This window comes from Oncorhynchus kisutch, linkage group LG15 (assembly GCF_002021735.2).
Source record: "Oncorhynchus kisutch isolate 150728-3 linkage group LG15, Okis_V2, whole genome shotgun sequence".
NCBI classification, from domain to species: Eukaryota; Metazoa; Chordata; class Actinopteri; order Salmoniformes; family Salmonidae; genus Oncorhynchus; species Oncorhynchus kisutch.
In genome coordinates, this window is record NC_034188.2 from 57,081,972 (window position 1) to 57,109,959 (window position 27,988).

General features: G+C 44.9%; 1 protein-coding gene across 1 annotated transcript in view; it reads left to right on the forward strand.

The window, feature by feature from the left end:
- Positions 1-14,206, forward strand: part of LOC109904696 (gap junction delta-2 protein-like) — a 36,389-nt gene extending 22,183 nt beyond the window's left edge. Inside the window, exon 2 of the mRNA XM_020501874.2 lies at positions 12,279-14,206. Within this exon, the coding sequence (XP_020357463.1) occupies positions 12,279-13,122 (844 nt within the window). The 3' untranslated portion in view covers positions 13,123-14,206. The remainder of the gene's footprint in view (positions 1-12,278) is intronic.
- Positions 14,207-27,988: the final 13,782 nt, after the last annotated feature.

The following is a 27,988-nucleotide window of genomic DNA, read 5'->3' on the forward strand; positions in this document are numbered from 1 at the left end:
ACGTAGCAAGACGCATATGAAAGGTTGTATCAGTTTGTTAGGAGCCCTTTCCCTTTGTTCTAAGCTTCCATAGACTCATGATCCACTGACTGTACAAAGGCACCAGCGCTCTCGCTCTAACTGTGAGAGTTAGACGGATCAAGTGCCTGTTGGTATTGATTTGCACCTGGTGCAGATCATATCTATCCCATACATATCTGACACATTGTCTTATACCACCTCTCTCAATGCTTTTCTACAGTGACGTATGGTGCTGGACTCCCCTCTCTCTCTCTCTCTCTCTCTCTCTCTCTCTCTCTCTCTCTCTCTCTCTCTCTCTCTCTCTCTCTCTCTCGCTCACTGAACAGAACCTGCATCCTATCATTCTGCTGCAATGTTTGGGCTATAGGCATGATAAGGGCATGGGGAGATATGGCATTGGTGTGTGTGTGTGTGTGTGTATCTGTGTTTGTCCACTGTGTCCAACATTGTCCCTCAGGGCTGGCAGCAGCAGCTGCTGTGTTTGGTTGAGTATAAGTGATGGGAGCGGATGAGAGAGCCAGACAGCTCACTCAAACACACACACAAACACACACAAATATATACTTAATCACACACACACCAGTGAAACACCTTACACAGACCAATAAGCGCCATGCGCCATGCTCCCTCCAACACAAATAGACAAACATAAGCAGACACTTGTGATACAGATCCTCGTCTGACTCACAAGTTCATACCCCAACACACACACAGACATACAGCCAGATGGCCAAACATACAAACACAAGGGTGAGCAAATTGCGGTGCGGATGCTATATTTACTCTCACACTCTCAGGCAAATGTTTCCACTGCCAAAACTGAGTAAGCCACACACCGTTAGCAGCCAAACATGAATAACCGCATGCTAAATGTGACAACGACTTCACACTCCACCTATCACATTCACTTATCTTTCATTAAGTATTCAACTCACCATGCTGCAGAGAGAGAGTGAAACAGAGAGAGAGGGTGAGACAGAGAGAAGCCATTTGACTGGCAATAATATACTGAATTGATCTCCACTCTTTCCAAGCAAATTGTGTTACAAACACTTGGGACGTGTATTGTACATGCACGCGCATACGTGCGCACACGCACAACCTCTCTCTCTCTCTCTCTCTCTCTCTCTCTCTCACACAAACAAACACACTAGGAGAGAGCAGTGGTTTCATGTGTCTGATCTCCTTAGGCCTCAGATGGGGAATAGAGACAGATCTTGTGAATCAGAACGTCTGGGTCCTTGCATACTTCTCAGTACTGCACATGTTTGGAATAGATTTAGAATACTTCTCAGTACTGCACATGTTTAAAATAGATTTAGAATACTTCTCAGTACTGCACATGTTTAGAATAGATTTAGAATACTTCTCAGTACTGCACATGTTTGGAATAGATTTAGAATACTTCTTAGTACTGCACATGTTTGGAATAGATTTAGAATACTTCTCAGTACTGCACATGTTTAAAATAGATTTAGAATACTTCTCAGTACTGCACATGTTTAAAATAGATTTAGAATACTTCTCAGTACTGCACATGGTTCAAATAGATTTAGAATACTTCTCAGTACTGCACATGTTTAAAATAGATTTAGAATACTTCTCAGTACTGCACATGTTTAAAATAGATTTAGAATACTTCTCAGTACTGCACATGTTTAGAATACATTTAGGAGCGATAGAGGAGTGTGTGTGGCTGGGAGTCCGTGAAGAATGCTTCCAACATGTGTGACTGAGAGTGATTTGGGTTTTGGCCTTGGCAGGGGCCACACTCGCAGGCCCTGGATTGTCCAAAACAGAAGATTAAATGTGGATTACAGCCGTGCTCCCATCCCGATCTCTGACTGCTGCTCTTTTTCTAACTCACACCTCATGACCTTCCCAAACCCAGCGCTCGGCTCTGATGGCTGTGTTGTCAGCCAATTTGCACACCTATACTGTTATCAGTTGATTACTGTGGAGTGGAGGTCTCTGTGGCGCTGTGAAGGACTGCTGTGAGTCTGCGAGTGGACTTGGAGCTACTCAAGTGGTAAATAGGGATTAATCACTGCTGCGCTGTGTGTAATTAAATCACCAGCTCAAGTCACTCTAGTGTGTGTCCAACGAGAGAGGACACCAGTGTGCCACGGCCCCCAGTCTGTCTCTCAGTACTGATCAGCTGCACTGGGATACTGAGGAGGAGATTGTGGATATTGTGAGTGTGGGGCAAGGACTTGATGAGAAGTGGATGAGGATGAGTGGGTACTGTCTCACGTCAGAGGTCTACGGATGAGATTTACATCCGTATGGCTCTGACTTTAGATCGAGAGACACACAAAAAACACAGACAGGATCATTCTCTTCTTTCCACCAGCACACACATATAGTATTGGCTCTATATCTCTCTCAAACACGCCAAACCACACCAAAACCCACACCCAGTGACACTCACACTCTCACACACACACACACACACACACACACACACACACACACACACACACACACACACACACACACACACACACACACACACACACACACACACACACACACACACACACACACACACACACACACTTAACACTGAGCAGTGTGCACAGGCTCTGCCACAGAGAGTGTGTTCCGGTCTTGAGGGCTATCCTGGACCTCCTCCATCTCTGTCACATTCCAGTCAGTGACAGAAGGAGCAGAGGGCCTCCGCTCCCCTGCCAACAGAGTGCCATCCACACACAAGCTTTACAAAGATGATTGTGTCTATACTGTCTGACATTCCTGTGTTCTTCCCGTGCTCTCTAAAGTGGATGGATGATTTTCAGGCTCCATCTCAGGGTGAACTCTATATCACTACTGTCTAAATATATTTGCATCATGTATTTTGCGTGTATGCTTCACTGGGTATGTGTCTGTGTTGGTGGGGATGTTTTATATACAGTATGTATGTGTGTGTGCCAGTATATACAGTATTTTTGGTTGCGTATGAGATGCTGTCAAATAACCTGGATTGAAGGTTGCAGCCCCCCCCCCCCCCACTCTCTCTCTCTCTCTCTCTCTCTCTCTCTCTCTCCCTCTCTCAATTGTTTTAGTTCTCCTCCATGTCTGGAGTCTCATCCTGCTGGGATTAAGCTGTTGTCCTGACGCACAACCAGTGTGTGGACGTGTGTGTGCGCATGTGTGGACGTGTGTGAGAGGCAGAGGAAATAGGCCCAGGGTTCTCTGGGAAGAGTCGTTACAGTATTAGCTAAACGGCCAAGATTCTGACCCTACCTGAAGCAAGACGTAGCTGTGGGCTATGTGCAAAATGGCCTGCAGTCAAGTCAACCAGGTCCTATTGATGATAAACCTTGGCAGCCTGTCACAAGACAGGCATGAGGAAACCAGGGAGATGCTTTATAGAGAGAGTTAAAGGGATGAGGCCAGGTAAAGCCGCAGCAGAAGCCCAGACAACGGGGGAAAGAGGGAGCCCTTTAAGAGGATTACACAGCAGTATCACATGGGGAACATTGAAATCATGGGGCAAACAAGCCAGCTTTGACTCATCACAGCTTCTTGTGTATGGGTGGCTTCTTCAGCCATCACCTAATGAAAAGGACTTCTCTAGTGTCTGTAATATGTAAGCAATAAGGCCCGAAGGGGTGTGGTATATGGCCAATATACCACGGGTAAGGGCTGTTCTTCGGCACGACTGTCAGCCAATCAGCATTCAGGGCTCAAACCACCCAGTTTATATATATCGATCGTGTTTGTGGTTATCAATAAGAGTCTATCATAGATCAACCATGTCTGCAACAGTCTATACAACAGGTTCTCTCTCCTGGGTGTAGAATTATTTTTTCATCTGGTTTCCATCCATAGATGACAGCAGACAGTTCCAGCCTGCTTTGGTAGCATTGTTATTGCTGGTGTTTCTTCTCAGCTTCCTGGGTAGTCAAGCTGCCTGTAGTCTTCACTACAGCTGGTCCTCAGCTCGAATCCGAGCTCACGAGCACACTGTTCCTTGTTCTGCCCATCTGTTGTTGCCATGGTAACTGTCGGAGGAAGGAGGGGAGGGGAGGGAGGGGGGATGTAGGGGGTTTGTGGGTAAAGGCACCAGGGAACCGTCCCTCCTGACTTACCCCCTTTCCTCGATCAACATATTATCTCCAGGGGTTACAGAAAGAAACACTGTAGAATCGGTCAAACTTAAGTCAAACTTAAGGAAGAGCGACTTTAATGAACGTACAGTATTAAGGGGGTTGTTCTTCCTCCACAACAACAACAACAACAACAAAACAGTAGCATCACTTCAAATGGCATCTCTGTTGGTTGTTTAGCAAGCTGCTCAGTTGTCTGTGTGCGGACGGTTGTGACAACGCTTCCCTCCGAGAAATAACTTATCATTTCACATGTTGGTGCACACTGATCACTGTAGATACAAATAGTACTTCAAATAGTACTTCAAATAGTACTTCAAACAAATTAACCTGGCTTTTGTCATTAGCTGTTGAGAGAGAAACCATGATAAATTAAAAGAAGCTTTTTGGGTTCTGGGCATAATGTTTTTACATAGTCACTGGGCATTGTATGAAAGCACAGACAGGGTGTTCATTTAACAACCAGATGCAGGCTGTTGAGGGGGGAGGACACGATGACAAGGGGCTGGGGGGCAAGGCCAGCAGAGCCATACACAGGCGGTTTTGGACATTTTCACAAGATTCACAAAGGAGATTTTGTTTTAACGTTTAACAAATTCTTCCGACAATGGAAGCAAAAATGCTTCACCAAAATTTAAATTTTTTAAATAGAAATGGTCTCTATTTGGAGCTTATTCTGTTGCAATGCCAGGCAGAGATAGGGAGGGAAAGAGGGGGAGGGAGGGAGGGACAGAGAGGGGGGTTAGGGAGGGAGATGGTAGGGCGCAGGAGCACAGGGAATGGAAAGACAGGGAGAAAAGACAGAACGAGAGCTAGTGAAGGAGGAAGAGGAGAAGGAGCAGGTGGGGGCTGTGGGCATGGATCATCTGAAGCTATTTGATGGCATTAAACAAACTACTAGGCCTAATGCAAGAATCCTCCATTGGCCCTGGAGCAGATTAAGGTTGTGGGTTTGCGTGTGGAAGCCATTATATAATTCATTCTCCCTGATGAGATTTTGTTCCTCATCCCCCTTTTTTTTTTACCACTTTGGCAGTTTTTTTTATTCATCTAAATCTCTGTCCACTACATTTTTGGGTGCCTTTTTTTCATCCCCGTCTGTAACTAATTCCACAGTAATTTGATGTTTTCCCTCTGTACCTAATCATTTTTCACAGCCTTTGACTGATACAGTGCACTAGCTGGCACAATGCTATAGAACTGCTATAGTGGATACTGTGTCCTAAACTCCTTAATGGAGTCACTACAAGGGCAACAGCATTACTTTTTAAAATTTCTACTGCAATTCCATCCAGATTACAGGTGGGCGGATTGGGATGTATTTCCGTTTTTTCCTTTCCCTTTATTCCAGGCTTACATTTTTTTTTTTTACCTCTGCAGTCTCTGTCTATTATGAGAAATAGGCCTACATGTGAATAGCGGCTGACTTTGGGTCAGATTAAATATGACCTCTGAAACCACAGCTGTGGCATGTGCAGGCCAGTAAAGCTGCTCCGATTGGTAGATTACAAATTCACCCAGAGCAGCCAAACCGCATCCAACTATTTGGCAACTAAGGTGACAATACCACTTTCTTCTATTGTCGTCATCACTTCATAAAAGTTCTCATTATACAGTTAATGAGTTCCAGGACTAATGGCAGGTGGTTAAATCTGCTTGGAGTAATTATGATGATTTATGACCTTAACGGAAGTTCATTCGAAGTGTGGATCTCTTTGAGAGCTGCACACAAAAGGCTCGCCGTCCTCTAGTGTTAAAAGGCCTGCTGAGTTTGTCTGAAAAATGAATGAGACGAATGCTTTGAGTGAGAGTGTGTGAGTTCAACTGACAGTGAAAGATTACCTCTGAAGCCCACTCACAGAAGGAAACTGTAGCGCCGCACTGTACAAAAACAGCTGCATACACTTGTATACATATGCAGGGCCGGCCCTCCCATTAGGCAAGATTGAATTTTGGGCGACATTTTGGCAATTAGCTGCCACCCCTGATCGGCTACTACACCACCGGCGCCCCAGACACTAGCTCATAGCCGTTGCTGCAGTTCCCGCTTCTCCCGAAGTTCACTCCCACTATCCTTGATAGCTATAGTGATGTGTGTGTTTATATGGGATTATCCAATTGTGAAACATTAAAAAGGAATCTGCCGGTTTAGATTATTGTATTTTTTTTATTTTTAAGTTTGTGTGTGAGGAAGAAGATTAGTGATTAAGGCAGTAGTCTACCCTGTTAACGTTAGCTAGCTACTAGTGGAAATAATAATAAGCTACAGAGATTTTTTTTTAAATTGCTACCATGTCTAAGAGACAGAAAAAGGAAGCAACATTTTTTTTTTGAACAAATGAGAAAAGTGGCACAATCTCTAAACCAAAGAAATTCCCTGCTGAATTTTTGCAGGGGGGAGTTTGAACCTTTCACAAGCAGAGGCTCAATTGAACTCAATCAGGGTATTCCTCCAAGACCACCGCTCTGATGCAGCTTTCGCTGGTGCAATAGCAAGCGCAAAAGAGTTGGCAGAGGAGATGGGTAATCGAGCCCTGTTTCCCAGTGAAGCCCATGACTGTTATCCCAGTCATGGGCTTCACTGTTTCCCAGATGAGCCTGTGACTGTACCTCAGCAGAAATTCAAAGTATATTTCTTTCATCAGATTCTTGATTCTGCTATCCAGTCTGTCAACGAGTGTGTTACGCAGCTTGAAGAGCACAGCAGTGTTTTCAGAATCCTGTACAACATCCCCACCATCAAGGACATGGACACTGCAGCACTTATCACTGACTGCGCAACACTGGAGAGGGCCCTTACATACAGGGATTCCAGGGACATCGGCGCAAAAGAGCTGTGTAATGAGCTCAAAGTCTTGAGCAGGAGACTGGACAGTGAGGCAAAACCACTTGACGCGCTGGAGTACATATCCAGATACCAAATGGCCTACTGGTATCCCAATGGATTTGTTGCCTCCCCGTGACAGTGGCAAGTGGAGAGCGCACATTCTCCAAGCTCAAACTCATCAAAAACAAAAACTCTGCTATGAATCAAGAGAGACTCAATGGACTCTCCACCATATAAATTGAGCACAAGCAGTGCAAGCTTTTGCTGCCAGGAAGGCCAGGCGAGTCAGCTTGTCTTCGAATGAGAGGTAAGTGTTGCTCATACACTCACAATAATTCTATCACAGAGTAATTTGTAAGATTACTCAATTATCTATCTCCTGTTTACTTTGTTTTTTAAAAATGATTTAAATAGACTACATCTCTCTCTCTTTCTCTGTCTCTCTCGGATGATTTGATTTCAGGACCATGGACAGCTACCGAGAGAAAACATTGCTGATTGCAAGGAAGCACCACAGCAGAGGAAAGAGGCCACTCTAGGCAGGGCATGGAAAAAATAGATGCTGAAACTGATGCTGGACAATCAATTTCGATATCTAAATAAACAAAATTCGTTAAGGCTGGGTCATTGACATTAGGCCAGCCATGCATTTCTGAAAGAACTTGTTTCCAAAGCTCAAATGATGTATAATTCTTTTTACAGTTCTACAGGAATATTAAAATATGTTAAATATGTTGAATAAAAGTGTTATTTTTATTCTAATTGTAACAATTGTGGTGTCTGCCATGTGTGATAACAGGTGTCATATTATTAGTGAGAAACTGCTACCTATTATAAGCAGCTGATGCTTACAGGGATATATTGATTCCTCTCTATGACATCCTGAAGCTGAGCTGTGGCCTATAATATCCGAGGAGATTTAAAAAAAAATTGAAGCTATTAATTTAGCTTTCCACTTTCTGAAGATACAGTTGAAGTCGGAATTTTACATACACCTTAGCCAAATACATTTAAACTCCGTTTTTCACAATTTCTGACATTTAATCCCATTTAATCAGGTAGGATCACCACTTTATTTTAAGAATGTGAAATGGCAGTAGAGAGAATAATAGTAGAGAGAATGATTTATTTCAGCTTTAATTTCTTTCATCACATTCCCAGTGGGTCAGAAGTTTACATACACTCAATTAGTATTTGGTAGCATTGCCTTTAAATTGTTTAACTTGGGTCTGTCTCGCCCTGACCATAGAGAGCCTTTTTATTTTCTATTTTGGTTAGGTCGTGGTGTGACTAGGGTGGGTAATCTAGGTTGTTTTATTTCTTTGTTGGCCTGGTATGGTTCCCAAACAGAGGCAGCTGTTTATCGTTGTCTCTGATTGGGGATCATATTTAGGCAGCCATTTCCCCACTGTGTTTTGTGGGATCTTGTATATGTGTAGTTGCCTGTGAGCACTCTGTAGCTTCACATATCGTTTATTCCTTATTGTTTTTTGTACGGTTCACCTATAATAAAAAATGTTGAACCGATTTCACACTGCGCTTTGGTCCGAATGTTCTTACGACGGTCATGACAGAAGATCCCACCACAACAGGACCAAGTAGCGAGAAGGTAACCTGGGCTTGGGAGGAGATCAAGGAGGAGAAGATATCCTGGACTTGGGAGGAAATTATGGCAGGAGACGAAAGCCTTCCTTGGAAGCAGACGCAAGGAGAGAAGGGAGGGAAGCAACGATGCCACATAGAAAGCCCAAAAGACAGCCCAACATTTTTGGGGGGTGGCACACGGGGTGGTCGGCGGAGCCGGGGAGTGAACCAGAGCCAGTCTGGGAGAAGAGGGAGAAATCAGAGGAGAGTGAACGGAGAGAGTCAGAGACCGTCAGTGAGTTGATGGAGAAATTGAAGGAGAGAGAAATGAGATAGTTGTTGTGTTGGTGTCACGACATTCGCCCTAAGGAGCGTGTTATCAGTCTGATGCCACCTGGGTCAGCTCTCCGTACTCGTCCTGAGGAGCATGCTATCAGTCTGGGAAAATCTGTGCCGGCTCCACACACTAGGTCTCCAGTACGCCTCCCCAGCCATGTACGTCCTGTGCCAGCTCTCCGCACTCACCTTGAGGAGCGTGTTATCTGTCCGGTACCATGTGTGCCGGCTCCACGCACCAGGTCTCCAGAACGCCTCCACAGCCCAGTACGTCCTGTGCCAGCTCACCGCACTTGCCATGCTAAGTGTGTCATCGTTCCGGTACAATTATTTGTGCCGGCTATACGCATCAGGTCTCCAGTGCGCCTCCACATCCCAGTACGTCCTGTGCCAGCTCCTCGCACTCGCCCTGAAGTGCGTGTCACCAGTCCGTTGCCACCTGCACCAGGCCCCGGCGACGGTCCCCAGTCCAGAGCTCCCGGCGACGGTCCCTAGTCCAGAGCTTCCGGGGACGGTTCACAGTCCAGAGCTTCCGGTGGCGGTTCACAGTCCGGAACCTCCTGCGATGGTCCACAGTCCGGAACCTCCTACGACGGTCCAAGGTCCGGAACCTCCTGCAACGGTCCATGGTCCGGAACCTTCTGCGACGGTCCTCTGTCCAGAACCTCCAGCTCCAGGGCAGGAGCATTCCTCTGTGCTGATGCCCAGTCCAGGCACGGTGTCCAGTTCCGCTCCAGGGCAGGAGCCTCCCTCTGCGCCGGTGCCTAGTCCAGGCACGGCGTTCAGTCCCACTCCATGGCAGGAGCCTTCTTCTGTGCCGGTGCCCAGTCCAGGCACGGCGTCCAGTCCAGCTCCATGGCAGGAGCCTTCCTCTGCGCCGATGTCCAGTCCAGGCATGGTGTCCAGTCCCACTCCAAGGCTGGGGCCTTCCTTTGCGCCGGTGCCCAGTCCAGGCACGGCAGCCAACTCAGCTCCATGGCCGGAGCCTTCTTCAGTGCCGGTGCACAGTCCGGGTGCGGCTTTCATCCCAGCTCCATGACCGGGGCCCTCCTCTGCGCTGAGGCCCAGTCCGGGCACGGCGTTCTACCCGGCTCCATGGCCGGACCCGTGGACTAGGAGGGGGCAAAGACCCGCACCAGAGCCGCCACCGATGCTGGCGGATTCGCAAGCGGAGTAGGTACTTCGCCGCGCACCGGAGCCGCCACCGACGCTAGATGCCCACCCGGACCCTCCCCTATAGAGGTTTTGTGGCCGGAGTCCGCACCTTTGGGGGTGGGTACTGTCACGCCCTGACCATAGAGAGCCTTTTTATTCTCTATTTTGGTTAGGTCGGGTGTGACTAGGGTGGGTAATCTAGGTTGTTTTATTTCTATGTTGGCCTGGTATGGTTCCCAATCAGAGGCAGCTGTTTATCGTTGTCTCTGATTGGGGATCATATTTAGGCAGCCATTTCCCCACTGTGTTTTGTGGGATCTTGTTTATGTGTAGTTGCCTGTGAGCACTCCGTAGCTTCACGTATCGTTTATTCTTTATTGTTTTTTGTGAGGTTCACTTATAATAAAAACTGTCGAACCGATTTCACGCTGCGCTTTGGTCCAGATGTTCTTACGACGATTATGACAGGGTCAAACGTTTTGGGTAGCCTTCCACAAGCTTCCCACAATAAGTTGGGTGAATTTTGGTCCATTCCTCCTGACAGAGCTGGTGTAACTGAGTCAAGTTTGTAGGCCTCCTTGCTCGCACCCGCTTTTTAAGTTCTGCCCACACATTTTCTACAGGAATGAGGTCAGGGCTTTGTGATGACCACTCCAATACCTTGACTTTGTTGTCCTTAAGCCATTTTGCCACAACTTTGGAAGTATGCTTGGGGTCAATGTCCATTTGGAAGACCCATTTGCGACCAAGCTTTAACTTCCTGACTGATGTCTTCAGATGTTGCTTCAATATATCCACACACATTTCTGTCCTCATGCCATCTATTTTATGAAGTGCACCAGTCCCTCCTGAGGCAACTCACCCCCACAACATGATGCTGCCACCACTGTGCTTCACGGTTGGGATGGTGTTCTTCGGCTTGCAAGCCTCCCCCTTTTTCCTCCAAACATAACAATGGTCATTATGGCCAAACTATTTTTGTTTCATCAGACCAGAGGACATTTCTCCAAAAAGTATGATCTTTGTCCCCATGTGCAGTTGCAAACTGTAGTCTGGCTTTTTTTATGGCGATTTTGGAGCAGTGGCTCTTTCCTTGCTGAGCAGCGTTTCAGGTTATGTCAGTATAGGACTTGTTTTACTGTGGATATAGATACTTTTGTACCTGTTTACTGCAGCATCTTCACAAGGTCCTTTGCTGTTGTTCTGGGATTGATTTACACTTTTTGCACCAATGTACGTTAGTCTATATGAGACAGAAGGCATCAGCAGTTGAAGCTTACATATTTCTGCCTCGGTAGAGCATCTGTCTGGGTGGGAATGTCACTTTTGAAAATGCCATGTTTAGATTCATGAGGATGGCTAAGATTACATTTTTTTACAAGCAAGACGCTCTGGTTTGACGTTGAAGAAATATGACCTATGACTTGGGCTGCTGTTATGTTCTGTTCCTCCGACTTTTAGCTGAGATAAAAATGTGATTATTTTTTATTTTTGTCTCGCCTAGGGCGGCAGAACGTCCAGGGCCGGCCCTGTACATATGTATGCCCCCTCACAGGCTATAATAGTTATTCTTAGAATGAATATTCTCAACAAGTCACATTAAGCACACCACTGAAAAAACACAGTGAATTGCTTCACACCCAGTAATCTCCCCTCTCTCTCTCTGTCACACGCACAGAAATAGCACGCAAGCCGCAAACAAGGTGCACAGTGTCACCGGTTGCTAAGGGGATAGATGAAAAATGGGAAGACAGAGACTGTGTGTTACAAAATTAATTAGAGCAAGATCCATTTTAGCAGGGACTGAGATGAGGGTTATCATGTTAAATGAGCCTGATGCTAAACTTAGGCCATGAAGCAGAGAGATGTGTCATGTCGCTGTTTTAAATGGCTGTTGCGCTGGAGATGAAATGACTGGAAGAAGTATGGGGAAAAATAATTGTTCTTTCTCTAATATAGATATTGTGCTCAGCAGATGAATGTGCTCTAGATTAATCCCTTTTTTTCTACCTTATCTAAAGGAACAGTGACATCATGTCCAATCACTGCTCATTGTTCCCAGAACTCCACATCTCTTATCCAAGTTATCTCTCTCTCTCTCTTGATCCTGCCCCGTCCGCATCTTCTTCAATCTCTTTCATCCAAAATTGTTTATTGGTCTTCCACCATCCTTTCTCTCTTCACCACACCTTCCAGTTGATAATTGTATCTAATATTTATTTTGTCTTCTCTCTCTCTGACAGGATTCTTCTGACCGTGGTGGTGATCTTTCGGATCCTGATCGTGGCCATCGTTGGCGAGACGGTGTACGAGGACGAGCAGACCATGTTCATCTGCAACACCCTGCAGCCGGGCTGCAACCAGGCCTGCTACGACAAGGCCTTCCCCATCTCCCACATCCGCTACTGGGTCTTCCAGATCATTCTGGTGTGTACGCCCAGCCTGTGCTTCATCACCTACTCTGTGCACCAGTCGGCCAAGCAGCGTGACAGACGCTACTCCTTCCTCTACCCGCTGCTGGAGCGTTCGGATTACGGGCAAAGCAGCACCAGGAAGCTTCGTAACATCAACGGCATCCTGGTGCACCACGGCGACGGTGGCGGGAAGGATGAGCATGACTGCATGGAGGTGAAGGAGATCCCCAATGTGCCGCGGGGGCTCACACACGGCAAGAAGTCCAAGCAGCGCCAGCAGGAGGGCATCTCGCGCTTCTACATTATCCAGGTGGTGTTCCGTAACGCACTGGAGATCGGTTTTCTGGTGGGACAGTACTTCCTATACGGCTTCAGCGTGCCGGGCATCTTCGAGTGCGACCGTTACCCCTGCTTGAAGGAGGTGGAGTGCTACGTGTCACGGCCCACCGAGAAAACGGTCTTCCTGGTCTTCATGTTCGCTGTGAGTGGCATCTGCGTGCTGCTCAACCTGGCAGAGCTCAACCACCTGGGCTGGAAGAAAATCAAGGCAGCCATCCGGGGCGTGCAGGCCCGCCGGAAGTCCATCTGCGAGATCCGCAAGAAGGACATGTCTCACCTGTCACAGCCCCCCAACATGGGCAGGACCCAGTCCAGCGAGTCCGCCTATGTCTGATGGAGACAGGGCTAAATGCTGGGTAAGTGAGGGGGCAGAGGAGGGAACGAGTGGGACGACCACTCCATTCCGCTCTCTCTTTTTAGTTTTAATGGAAAGAGAAGGAGGAGGAGGGGAAGCTGCCATGGAATATTTGGTGCATTTTTTTATTACTTTATTACCAGCTGCACCTGTTCTTGTCATACCTTGTCATGTGAATGATGTTTTGATTGGGACGGGGCTTCTGGGGCTTCTGGCTGGTGTAGGGTTTTCGGGCCAGGGACGGTGAAGAGGGGTTGGCTATGTCATGGTGCTGTTCTGGCTTATTTCATCCATGATGAAGAGAGCAGGAGGGGTCGTTAACAGAGAAAGAGAGGAAGTGCTGTCGCAACGATGATCAACTCTCCACAAGCAGCGTACAGGGAGTCAACTTTCTAGCCTCTCTTTCCTGCTGTGGAGAGAGAATGATGTTCCTCTCAAGCTAGTCTCCAGAGATTACGATGACAGAGAGAGACAGTGTTCGGGAGTCCTGGAGTTGGTGCCAGAAGAAGCTGCTGTTTACGTTTTGTCTCCTGGCAAACAATTATTAACACAAACACCATGAAGGAATATTAAAAACATTTATTCTCTACTTCTTCGCTGCTGGTACCTGCACTGTTGAGACTGAGGGTGGATGACAGTAATGTCTTCTTGTCCTCTTCTCCTCCGTGTAAACTTTAGAGAGGAACCCAAGGAGGCCACGCATAAACGACACCTCCACAGTCACAAACCGTTCCCCTCCACACAAAAACACCCCTGCGCCGAGCTTCTCTCTCCAGCATGCCAATGTATTGCGTGTGTTTGTGACTGACTGAAAGAAAGAGAAAAATAAAGTGAAAGAGAGAAATAGGAGAGTAGAAGAGGAACCTTCTCCTTGCACTCTCGACGGAGAGGAACCAGATCATTTTATTACTAATTGAAATGTTTACGATATCATTATTATGAGTTGATTTATTCCTTTCGTGACGAAGTTGGTACCAGCCTTTGGATTTACTTCTTGTTTGAAAGTTCCTGCATATTATTTAATATTTTAGTTGAGAGAGTATATCAAAATAGATGTATTTATCTTTATGGAGGGATGGAGGGAGGGAGGGAGGGAGGGAGGGAGGGAGGAAGGGAGGGAGGGAGGGAGGGAGGGAGGGAGGGAGGGAGGGAGGGAGGGAGGGAGGGAGGGAGGGAGGGAGGGAGGGAGGGAGGGAGGGAGGGAGGGAGGGAGGGAGGGAGGGAGGGAGGGAGGGAGGGAGGGAGGGAGGGAGGGAGGGAGGGGCAAAAAAACATGGTTGGGATCATGGGGGTACTTAAAATGTATAAATAGCCTTGTCTTTTTTTGTTTCTGATCGATGGAACTGAATTTGTGTCTGAGAGGAGGATTGCAAGAGGTATTTGAAAAAGGCAGGTTTACAAAGCAGTGTTTCTAGAATGAACCAAGTGTTATCATGGATTGTACTCTTGACAGAGAACATGCTAATCTACTGGTTTGTGCTGCATCTCTCTCATCTGTGGTTATCAGCAGGCATGCCTTTAAGAGAAGATAAAAGATTGAGGAAAATACAAAGGAAAATAAGTATTGCAGCATGATCCCTGAAGACAGGCGGGAGAACGGCAGACAGAAAGGAACTCTCGTTGGGAAAAGCTCTGTAGCACCAGCAATAAAAACCCAACACACTGGCTCAACACCACTGAAGACAGGGTTCAGCTTTTCTGCAACAGTGGTACACTCTAAAAGGGATCCCACATTTACAGCACAATGCCTTTTGACCCTGCAGTGAGGCTAGACACGGGAGGTGGAGGGGGGGGGGGGGGTGTCCTTGTTGTGGATGTATTGAGGGAGGGGTGTGCACACTGAGCAGTAGTAGTGTCCATGGCGATGACATTATAAGAAGGCCAAACATGGCCAGCGAGGTGCATCACCATACTGTACAATGTGCCTCGTGTGTGTGTGTGTGTGTGTGTGTGTGTGTGTGTGTGTGTGTGTGTGTGTGTGTGTGTGTGTGTGTGTGTGTGTGTGTGTGTGTGTGTGTGTGTGTGTGTGTGTGTGTGTGTGTGTGTGTCTGGGTGTGTGTGTGCGCGCGTGCATACGTGCGTGTGTGTTCCTTGGTTTATGTCCTGTCCAGAGAGAAAGTCCCCATCAGCATGGTTCTGCTTGAGTGAAAATGTTTGGGCCGGAACATTCTCCTGGTGTTCCACCCCAGGATCATATAGGAACCCTGTAATGGCGGTCACCCCAAGCACTGCCCAGGGACACACAGCCTGGAGTGTGTAATGTACAGGCTCTACTAAACACTCTGTAAGGAGCTGGAGAGAGAAGAGGGAGAGGGGGGTTGCTGGAGACATTGACATCAACAGCATGTGTTCTTTTGGCACGTACGTCTGGTACACTGTAAAACAGAGTAGGCAGCTCAGGTTGGAGATGTTTGGGTCTACAGTGACACAGGCTGGGCCCGGGCCAAAACAACTTCGCAAGCCAAGCCGAGAAAACAGACATGGGAGAGGAAATATGTCTGGAACCTGGAAAGCCACTAAGCCTCTAGTTGCACATTTGTTTGAAAAGAACAGGAAATGTCCTAAACAGAATGACAGAAAGCCATGACAAAGTCCTCGCTAGTCATTCAATGACAGAGGATTACAACCGCAGAGAGACACGTTTATGGAGATAGAAACCGTTCAGAACTGTCCCGTGTAAGATGGCAGACAAAATGCGGCTCTACGAAGTCAGCCTCTCTAGAGTTGTATCTCTATGTATGAGTCCAGCTATCCTTTCTATCCTCACTGAGCACACTGCTGATGTGGTTGTATAGTCTTACTGAGGTGTGACTGGTGAAGTAGCCAGAGAAGGCTCTTTATTCGTCCGGTCTTGTCTGTGATTAACCCACTGATACTAGTAGATCATCTCTAGTATAGAATTAGTCCCTTTCTTCAGAGTTCGTTGAATGGCCGTGGGATTGGATGAGGAGGAGCCTTGTTCTTAGAAGACTGCTGAGAGGGCGTAATAATAGAGGTTACGGCCGGGCGTTCTCTAAATGATCCTGGGCGCTTCTCTTTAAGAAAACGGTTTGGGAAGGTTGGTCTGAAGTGTAGTATAGCAGTGTACATGTACAGTCCCCATGTGTCTCTCTCCTGCTCTCCTGTCTGGTCTCATTGAGGGTTATATAACAGGGTTGGGATAAGGACACTTCCCAAAGTGAACACACAGGGTTCTAGTGGTCTAATGCTCTCTCCAGTCTATATGTGAAAATTATGCAATTTTCTTTTCTTAATTTGTTTCCTTTCGGGCTTGTGGATTCATTTAGTTGTCTTTTGCTCTTTTTTTTGTACAGTGACATAATTGAAAGACCTATCGAAAAAGTTGTTTTTTTTCCTATGTAAAGAACAAAACATTTTAAATGTACAAACTGGGGGGGGAGGGTTGAAATGTGATCACATGTATTGTATCCCTTGCCAAAGTGATATACAAATTACATGGGGTTTAAAATGTATTCTTTTTTAAGGCATGCACAATGGCTAGAATAAGCATGTTTCTACCTGTTTTGAAAAACTCCATCTTTAAAAGAAAGAAGAGGTTTTTTAGTTGTCGTCCAAGCTTTGGAGATAAAACGTGTAATTAAGTCTTGATGTCAAGAATCTCTCATTCTAACTCTTTTACAAGACAGTACCAAGCCAAGCAGTCATTTCTAAACGGAATAGGGTAGGATTCAGCCCTGCTGTTTTTTTTAACCACCATTTTGAGCTACTTTACCTGCTATAAAAAGATTCAGATTTTTTTAAACAACAACACTTATGATGTGGATACTCTGAACTATACTTGTGTGTACTGTAAGCCACACTTTTCAGGGTAAAAAACACTACATTGACAAAACAGAGGAAACAACATTCCACAGTAATGCAAATGAATTACGACTGAATGAATGAAGTCTGATGAAAGAAACAGTGAAGCCCTAAGACACAGTAACATTATGGGGACTGTGTAGCCCTCTGCTTCAGGTCAACACATTGAGGGCTACTGCACATCATACAAACAGTCTCAGGAATTATGCACTTCTAAATTATTAACAATCTTTTAAAACTAGGTTTTTATTCATATTTCTACAATTAATACAACAAAACTTTTCTAAACGCTACCAGACAACATCTGCATCCTTTCTTACACAGGAAACCCATCAGGAAACACCATATAGATAATAAGGCACATCAAGTATTGTCAATCAGTACACAAATGAGAAAGCTAATGTAGTACTACATAAACATTCTCAAGACTAGTTTGATGGCAAGAAAATCCCTTTAATCTGCAGAGTTACGGCAAAACAGACCCAAAACCCTACTTCTGTGGCCACTTCCTTGTATCCAAACCTAAACCAGCCCTCTTGCCTGAAACGTTGGTGCTATCAACCCTCATCATGCGTTGCATTGAATCAGTGACAAGGAAGGTCATTTACCAGGCAAGTTCAGATAAATATTTCCGAGGAGATGAAAGCAAGGACCTACAGACAGCTCACACACTCTTCCAATTGGCAGGAACGGACACCATCTGTGGTGGCAGAGAGCAAACCCTGGAGGTTGTGACACTATTAAATACCTGCTGTACCATCACTCTAGCACACATCTACCACCAGCGCCACCTGTCCTAACCTCACATGTAGGGCTGCATTCAAACCAGTGGCATGGGGGTGTGGAGAGGTAACAGACCCAGGTTTACGTCATCAGGTCTGGCACCGCCCACTCTTGAGACAAAGGGACCCGTCCAAACATTTTAACGAGACCGGCTGTGTTGAAAGTTTTTATAAACAAGGGCTTTATAGTTTCAGCACAGTCTCCTTCATCCCCCCTTCACCATAGAAACAAAAACACAACATACCGCTATCCCAATATTTTTCTCCCTAACAGAACGTGGTGACCATGTTTGTTGCTCAAGGACCTTATCAAACCTTTAGCCTTGTTGTGCCAATGGGTGATACGCAGTGCCGTCAACTTCACTAGCCTGAAAATGATGCAGCACCCCCCCCCCTTCCCAGCTTGGGCCAGTTGGGCCAATTAGTAATAACAATTCAAACTAGACTATACAGATAGTAACAAAAGCTATAGCGCCACCATGTGGTGTCGATATGAATGTTCTTGGTTGCAGTGCATTTGGAAAGTATTCAGACCTCTTGACTTTTTCCACATTTTGTTACGATGCAGCCTTATTCTAAAATGTATTGATTGGACATAATTTGGAAAGGCACACAACTGTCTATATAAGGTCCCACAGTTGACAGTGTATGTCAGAGCAAAAACCAAGCCATGAGGTCGAAGGAATTGTCCGTAGAGCTCTGAGACAGGATTGTGTCGAGGCACAGATCTGGGGAAGGGTACCAAAAACTGCTAACAAAAAAGCATTGAAGGTCTCCAAGAACACAGTGGCCTCCATTATTCTTAAATGGAAGAAGTTTGGAACCACCAAGACTCTTCCTAGAGCTGGCCGCCCCAGCCAAACTGAGCAATTGGGGGAGAAGGGCATTCATCAGGGAGATAACCAAGAACCCAATGGTCACTCTGACAGATCTCTAGAGTTCCTCTGTGGAGATGGGAGAACCTTCGAGAAGGACAACTATCTCTGCAGCACTCCACCAATCAGGCCTTTATGGTAGAGTGGCCAGACGGAAGCCACTCCTCAGTAAAAGGCACATCACAGCCCGCTTGGAGCCAAAAAGCACCTAAAGACTCTCAGACCCTGAGAAACAAGATTCTCTGGTCTGATGAAATCAAGATTGTACTCTTTGGCCAGAATACCAAGTGTAACATCTGGAGAAAACCTGGCACAATCCCTATAGTGAAGCATGGTGGTGGCAGCATCATGCCATGGGAATGTTTTTCAGCGGCAGGGACAGGGAGACTAGTCAGCATCGAGGGAAATATGAATGGAGCATGAAAACCTGCTCCAGAGTGCTCAGGACCTCAGACTGGGGCGAAGGTTAATCTTCCAACAGGACAATGACCCTAAGCACACAGCCAAGACAACGCAGGAACAGCTTCGGGACAAGTCTCTGAATGTCCTTGAGTGGCCCAGCCAGAGCCCGGACTTGAACCCGATTGAACATCTCTGGCGAGACCTGAAAATAGCTGTGCAGCAACGCTCCCCATCCAAGAGGATCTGCAGAGAAGAATGGAAGAAACTCCCCAAATGCAGGTGTGCCAAGCTTGTAGCGTCATACCCAGGAACACTTGATGCTGTGATCGCTGCCAAAGGTGCTTCAACAAAGTACTGATTAAACGGTCTGAATACTTATGTAAATGTGATCGTTTTTGCTTTGTCATTACGGGGTATTGTGTGTAGATTAATGACAGAAAAAGACTATTTAGTACATTTTAGAATAAGGCTGTAAGGGAACAAAATGTGGAAAAAGTCAAGGGGTCTGAATATTTTCCGAAGGCACTGTATGATGAGTCGTGACAGTGTTTGCAACATGTTTACCAGATTTTGTTACAATATCTGTGACTGATTTATATACATTTATGTGCCAGACCACGCCCGCGTGAATGGTTATTGGTCAAGAGCGGCCATGTTGTTTTAGGTACTAGTCTGGAAAATATTGCGTTGAGAGATCTTTGTCCATAGATGCCACATATCAAGTTTCATGCAGATTGGTAATTCGATGCCAGAGGAGTAGAGTTGTAAGTCTTTTTCACAATATTGTAAATGGCGGAAAATCCATCATAGCAGACCTTATTTGTTTCTTGTGAGGAGAGGGACCTACTGTATGTACAGAATTGCCTGACATTTGGTCAAATGGAGTGAGAGGTGTGACCTTTTAAAGTTTGAATTTTCAATAACTTGTTATAACGCCACCGTCTGGCCAAACAGTGTCATTTTGTAAATGGCGGATCTCTATTGCAAGATGCATCATTCACCCGAGTTCCGTCAAAATTAGGCCAGTGCTGTCTGAGATATCGCATGTGACGAACGTACTAACGGACGGATATAGAGCCACAGTCCCCTCCCCGATTTTCTTTGTGGAGGACAATGATGGTCAGCTACATTATCAGCTAAATGCTGGCAAAAATACCCAACATTGTCTATTGTGTCAAACATGCTTTAAAAATGGACACTAGCATGAAAAGTCTGTATTCTCATTGGCTACAATAAGCAAGGAAATCACTACTTCATGCAAGACAGACTTGCATCGGGATTAGTAGAACGTGTCATACAAACTTGAACATGAGAATTGGTATTGATGATACTTGTTACATGCCTTTAGTATCATTCACCCCTCTCCACTCTGAGAGCCTGAGCCATGATGAAGCCAGCTCTGTCTTGTCATGTGAAGGACATGACACCCACTGAGTCTAAGGCTTCGACGTGCTATAAGTGCACTCGATGCACGGTGCTGATGTAGCCACACCGAGCTGGATTAGGAATATTTCGTTTATGGGGGCAATTTCAAACCCTTTATTCTCTCATGATATCAATAGTAACTAGGCAATTTCATTAAACTGAGTGCTACTTGATCTAGTGAGGACGGCTCTAAGGCCGTGAGGTTTTTCAGAAGAGAAGCTTTAGTGAGGGGAAAACAACTACCTGTCCCCTCAACTGACACAGTGGCCCCGTTGAGTCATAAAGTAGCATACAAATTAGAGTAAACAATTTACATAAAGCTTATGATTCTTGATCCACACCACCACTGCACTGTCAAATTAAATAAGGCTATCTTATAGGAGTGGTTGCTACGGTAACGTCATGAAAAATCATATCAAGAACATGTTAGGGTACGAGAGTTGAGGACGAGGTAATGTCTATGTTTGGCTCGGTTGCAACCACAGGGTACTAAAATGACTGAACGTCAGGTACATGTTTTCTTAAGGAGCAGAAAGGGAAATGTATTAGCTGTAGAATAACATGTGATTGTTTCATCGTAGCTCTGCATATCTCCAACACCAAAGTGGACATAAAAAAAATGATAAGAAAGAAAAAAACACTGAAAAAAAATCTGTTGTTTTGACTGCAGATTTGATTTTATATCCAACTGACCTTATTTGAAGGTTTCTTGACCATTGTGTCTGACTTGTGTACTGTATGTAAATACTGAATAAAACCTTGAATGTTACACATGCCGAATTTGACCTTGTGGTGATTGAACGGATGTAGGTGTCAAAATATCCCCAAAAATTCTGCATGTGTTTGTGTGCATGAGAGACAGAAACCAAGAGAGAGATGGGATATCGAAATGTCATTGTCCACGTGAATGGATTTGAAAAACAAAAGCAGTATATTATATTATGACACATCAAAATGTGCTGCTGCTGAAATGATAAAACTGACCACAAATAATAACAATTCCAATTAGTTGCTTAATGGCATCAGTGATAATAGCAAGGGAAAGGGAGGAGGGAATGCTGTGTGTGTGTGTGTGTGTGTGTGTGTGTGTGTGTGTGTGTGTGTGTGTGTGTGTGTGTGTGTGTGTGTGTGTGTGTGTGTGTGTGTGTGTGTGTGTGTGTGTGTGTGTGTGTGTGTGTGTGTGTGCGTGCGTGCCAAGGTTATTACAGTAAACTAAAACTGAAACTAAAACAAAAAAATAGTCATGAAAAAACGATTTAGTTAACTAAATTCATTTAAATAATGAACAAACACGTTTGGAAAAACTAAAACTATACTGAAACTATTATCTTTGATTCCAAAATGAACTAAAATAAAAAGCATATTATGTTCCGTTTTAGTCTTTTTCCCTAAACTTTCAATGTAGGTTTTCAATGTGGTTTTCAATGTATGTTTTCAATGTGGTTTTCAATGTAGGTTTTCAATGTGGTTTTCAATGTAGGTTTTCAATGGGGTTTTCAATGTAGTATTTCAATGTGGTTTTCAATGTAGGTTTTCAATGTAGTATTTCAATGGGGTTTTCAAGCTTTTTGCAGGTTTTCAAGTTACTGAATCTGGTGGGTAAATGCTGCCAGGAGATGGCGATGTTTCAAATAGACCAAGTTTGTGCATCACTACTACTAGTTATGACCAGATATTATGGAGGAATTAAGATGAAGCAAAAAGGCAGTTTCCCATTGAAAAAAGGTGTCTGTGTAAGTAAGTTACGCTTCTCCTGTGAGCATGCTTTCTCGGGTAGCATAGCGACCAGCAGGCAGAGACGACTGCTTCAGCCACTTTGAGAACTAAAACAAAGTTGTTTTTCTCCCAATCTATTTATTGGAAAGAATGTCAATTTGGGCTCAGAATGCTTAGAACACATTCAGCTTTTCATAAAATTCCCCGAAAATCTACTACAGTTACTGTGTGTGTGGACAATCTGTAATATTCGGTTGAATCCTTTGGCTCTCGCATTGGCACCAGTGCGATAGCAGCTGGCTCTGGACAACTTAAATAAAAAATAGAAAAAACGAATAGAAAAAAACAACAAATAGAAAAACACAAAACTATAATAACCTTGGTGTGAGCGTGCGTGTGCGTTTGTGTGTATGTGTTCATTCCTCTTTCATTTCTGTTGCACTAAACAGCAGCACTGTCAACAGAGAAAGTGTTTGCAATGTGTGTGTGTGTCTCTGATATCCCAATTCGCTGTGCTGAATTGGGATTGAGGACTGGTTGCCACGGCAATAAGCCTGGCAGTAATATCTCTAAACCCAGCAAGGATTAATCTGTACACAGATGGCCGGGGGACAGCGTCTCTTCCTGACCACTGTGGCAGCCAGCGTCATCACCATCAGCAATATGGCCTTCGTCCTCATCATCATTGTCACCAAGGCTAGTATCATCATAAACATCAACATCAATCTCGTCATCTTCATCATCATCATAATCATCATCATCACTGCCATCAAGACTAGTATCATCATAAACGTCTCAAAGGAAGGAGGAGGAGAGGTATAAAGGAAGAGGGTTAGAGTGCTTCTGCCTTGTCTTCAGGGGGAGCAGCTGAGGAGCAGGGACAGGTGGGCCACAAGACAGGGGAGGAGGAGGGAGGAAGGGGAGGGGACACTACTACAGGACCAAATAGAGGGCATTCAGAGAGAGAGAGAGAGAGAGAGAGAGAGAGAGGTGGGTAGAATGAAAAGTGGAACTTCATTGAAGGTGATGAGCCAAGAAGAGAGGAAAAGATCAAGGTAGAAGCAATGAGATTGTCATTAAGAGACAGAGGAGAGGAGGCAGAGAGGGACAGAAAGAGAGAGAGAGAGAAACATAGAGAGAGAGACAAAGAAAGTGCAAGCGAGAGGCTTAGACAGAGAGACAGAGGCAGTCGCTGTGGGGTGGCTGACAGGAAGTGAAGCGTGTCCTAACAGGAAGCAGCAGATCTTAGCTGCACACACCAATGAAACACTAGCCTTCCTTGGCGGCCTCGCACACTCTCACACACGCTGACGGGTTGGCAAGGCTGCCGTGGCACGACACGGGCGATGTCTGGTCCTCTACTCAGCGCTGCACGCCACCATGCCTGTCGACATGGCAGAGATACGTCAGGCTGACAAGCAGTGAATGCCGGGGACAGATCACTTAGAGCAAGGCTGGGATACTATAGGCTACGCATCTAGAAGTTAACACGAGGATAGAAAAATGCCTAAACACACAGCATCTTACAATTAGTCACATTACTAAAAAGATTGTCCATAACTTAACATGAAGTTATGATTACATATATCAGGTTCCATGGTTCCATGTTGTCCTAATATCTTGTATTCCTCTGATGTGACCCTAAAACCGAACCAACTCTAACCCATTGTAAACAAGACAGTCCTTACATAACCAGAGGAACAGGGAGAGACAATATAGGCCTATATTATCTCCCAAAAGAACACTGGACTCTCTCTGTCGTAAGAACTCTGAGAGCTGTACAGTCCTTATGTAATTCTCAGTCAGCTCAGATCCTCTGATTTTAAGGCTGGCCCCTCAGTTAGGGAACCACTTTTGCTAGCTTCCTAAGTCTTTAGGGCCATAGGGAATACTATGGCAGACCATGGTGATAGTCCTTGTAAGACAAAAGATCAGAGAGTGTTTGATGAGTGATGATCCTGTCTTACTGCTGTGTGTAACACTGGCGGGTCGTAACACATGGAAATATTGATCAGTGAAAACGGGTAGTCAGCGGTTTCTGATTTGATCTTTGGTCTTGATGTTGATCTTCCTTAGCCACTGAAGGTTCAGTTGTCCTCCATTGAAAATAAGCCTCAACCATAAAGTTACTGCAAACAATTTTAATATTGTGGATTTACAAGTTTGCATAACAGCTCACAAGAGAGATACAATATTCACCAAAATCCTACTGTAGATTAATAGCGTCCACCGACTACTCAAGCAGGCCTGATATAACGCTCCATGATTGAACATGAGTGCAGTTACATTTTCCATAGATTTTGTATCAATCCATGTCATCATTTGAAATGTAGCTACTAAATCTGCATCTATGCATTACCAGCAGCATAGAGTCATTTCCTCCACTCATAAATTATTAAACAAATCCCTATTTTTTTTGTATATCAGCTCCAATTCGATGTATTACTCAACATAATTCGATGTATTACTCAACATAATTCGATGTATTACTCAACATAATTCCAAGTGCTGCGTTTGCTGGACTTTTATTTGTTAATGCACCTACCTCTAAGACTACTCATGCGAAGCAAAACATTCTGCCATTTTCACCTTAAAATAGCTTTTTCCATTTTCCATGGCTGAATACGCAATGATAATATTCATGACCATAATCTTTACTTCATATATTGTCTGTCTACTTAGCTTTGTTAGGTTCATGTAAAACTCTGTGAGGATCTCACAAGAGTGTTTCCATTTTTCAACAGGGATATTAAATGGATTAAGCATATGCTCGCTTTCTACATTGTCCTTGAACGTGCAGTCAATTTCAATGACAGTATCTATCTCTCACATGCATGCACACGCAAGCACACACCAAAACGCATAAGGCTTAATACAGTGGCTGTTTCTGAGGACATGAGAGAAATACTGAAACTGTAGCAAGGCAAGCTTAAAGTGGTTTTGGCCGAGGGCTGCTTCAGATAACATCATTACAAAATCAACAGGAGGGTCAGTTACATCAGAAACAGAGCATCGGAGGGCAGTGCTTACTTAAAACACGGATGTGCTTCTCGATGAACTCAAAGATGGCCCTCAGACAATTTTTTGTTTTTATGTGCTCTTGCCTTTCCGGGTTCGATACTAGCCACATTATGGAAAATAAAAATAGTCTTTGTTTTCCTCTCTAATAGAAAGATAATGATCCTAACCCCAGTCTATTTCCAGACTATTCAAGTCCTGCTCTGTGTCTGGGGGGGGGACCCATATCTCAGTGGAGGGGCTGGCTACTAGGCTACTCCCTAGTCCAATCCCTGATGTTTTAATGACATCAACCTACCACTCTAATTAGGAATTGCTAGGAAATATGTGTAAAGCTAATTACATTTCAACCAAGACCCTTCAACATGAGAGAGTACCCCCCTGACAGCAGATATGGAGGAGAGGAGGACAGAGAGAGATGGGAGGACGGGGGAAGGAGGGAAGGAGGGAGGACATTATGGAGTGTGTCAGAGTGAATTCATGATTAGTCGAGGAGGGAGGGGAGACAATAAGATGGAGAGAGACAAAATAAGAGGAGTGAAGAAGAGAAGAGAAAACAGAGAGAGAAGAGGTAGAGAGTGGAGAAGAGATAGAGAGTGGAGAAGAGATAGAGAGTGGAGAAAGGCAGGGAGCACCAGAGGTCTTGGTAGACTTTCATAACTATGGATAAGAGAGTGAGTGACGGGTGATCTGTGTCTGTCAGTCTGTCCCCTCACCACTATGGCCCCTCAGAAAGGCACCTCAGAAAGTCTGCAGCCAGGGGCACTGAGTATCTTCCTGTCTCCTGTTAGTGTGTCTGCATCCCAAATGGCACCCTATTGCCTTTATAGTGGACTACACTACATGGGAACAGGGTGCCATTTGGGCTGCATCCTGTGACTTCATTGATAGTAATATCTGGGTGGATGACAGTAGCAGGATGTCATGATGACGTAACGAGGCTGTGGCTAATCGCCTGGCCTTTCCGCTACCTTACTGTAATTAGACGGTCATTACAGTTTTTCCCAATTGCTAAAACACAATTTTGCAAACTAGGCAGGTTTTTATCAAAATACTTAACACAATTCACAAAACCACACACCCAAACTGCAAAAATACCTCATATATCCTGCAAAATACCTCATATATCCTGCAAAATGAAGCACTGCAACCAAAACTACTTATAGCATTATCAAAATCAAACGTTTGCATGAAATGGCAGACACTTCATTCATATTACCAGATGTTTGTCTAACCAACTACACACTGTTGGGCATAATGAAAAGCCCTCTCATCTTTAGTATGCTTTGCCATAATACTCAAATAGTTCAAATTGTAGAAAATTCTTCAGATGCACCGAAATATCTACAGATACACACACATGCTGTTGAAACATTCGATATTTTATTTTTCACCAAACAAGTCAGTGCAATATTTGCACAGCAGATATATTTACATTGGACTGAACAAAAATATGCTCACAAAAAAACAGTAAACTGAAAAAGAAAATTGCGGAAAAAAAATGTGCAGAAAAAATATATAGAAAAAAAGAGGCAAGAAAAATCATTAGGCAGCATCTTGCCGCACAGCTGGGTCTGGCCACAACACCTCATCCACATCACAGGCAATATCTTCCCTTGCCAGACATCAACGGAAGAAGCGCCTTGAGTGCCTTATCCATCCCTGAATCGCACCCACATCCATCTCATCACATGCCTCTTCCATAGCCTGCACAAGAGGCCTGCACACAAAGGGCTACCGGTCGTATACCTTCCACCGCCATGCCGAAAATAACTCTTCTATGGGGTTCAGAAATGGTGAGTATGGTGGGAGGTATTGCACGAGAAATGGTGGGTGGTCAGCAAACCAGTTTAGGACTGGGGCTGCACGATGAAAGCTCACGCTGTCCCATACTACAACGTACCGGGTTCTTTGATGGTCTGCATCATTCATACGCTCTGGTGGTATGAGAATGTTGTGGAGTCTGTCCAGAAATGTGAGAATATGGGCTGTGTTCTATGGTCCAAGGTTGGCATGACGGTGGAGGACACCATGTGTATTGGAGATGGCAGCGCACATTGTGATGTTCCCACCACGTTGGCCAGGAACATCTACAATGGCTCTGTGGTCAATGACGTTTCACCCCCTTCTTCTGGTCTTTGTTAGGTTGAACCCAGCCTCATCTATAAAGATGAACTCATGTGGGATTGCATGAGCATCCATTTCCAGTACTCCCTGAAAACAAAGAACAAAAGCAGTCAATATGGTGTTATCCAGTACACTGGGAAACAATGTTGTGTGTAGTGTACTGCAGTCAATATGGTGTTATCCAGTACACTGGGAAACAATGTTGTGTGTAGTGTACTGCAGTCAATATGGTGTTATCCAGTACACTGGGAAACAATGTTGTGTGTAGTGTACTGCAGTCAATATGGTGTTATCCAGTACACTGGGAAACAATGTTGTGTGTAGTGTACTGCAGTCAATATTGTACTTACATCCACATATCCTCGTCTGACCTCTTTGTTTCTTTGAGAGTTTCTCTCAAATGGCACCTTATAAAGTTGTTTCATTCTGATTTGGTTTCGCTTGAGAATACGAGCCAATGTGGACAGACTGACTCGTTGAATGTTGTTGAATATGGTGTTGTCTTGGATGATGTGGCTTTGAATTTCTCATAATCTGATTTCATTATTTTCCAAAACCATGTTTACAATGGCAGCTTCCTGTACCCCGGTGAACATGTGGCCCCTTCCTCCACCATGGTTGGCCCCTTCCTCCACCATGGTTGCGTCTCTCAGTCCTTTAGAAAAACAAAAAAACAAA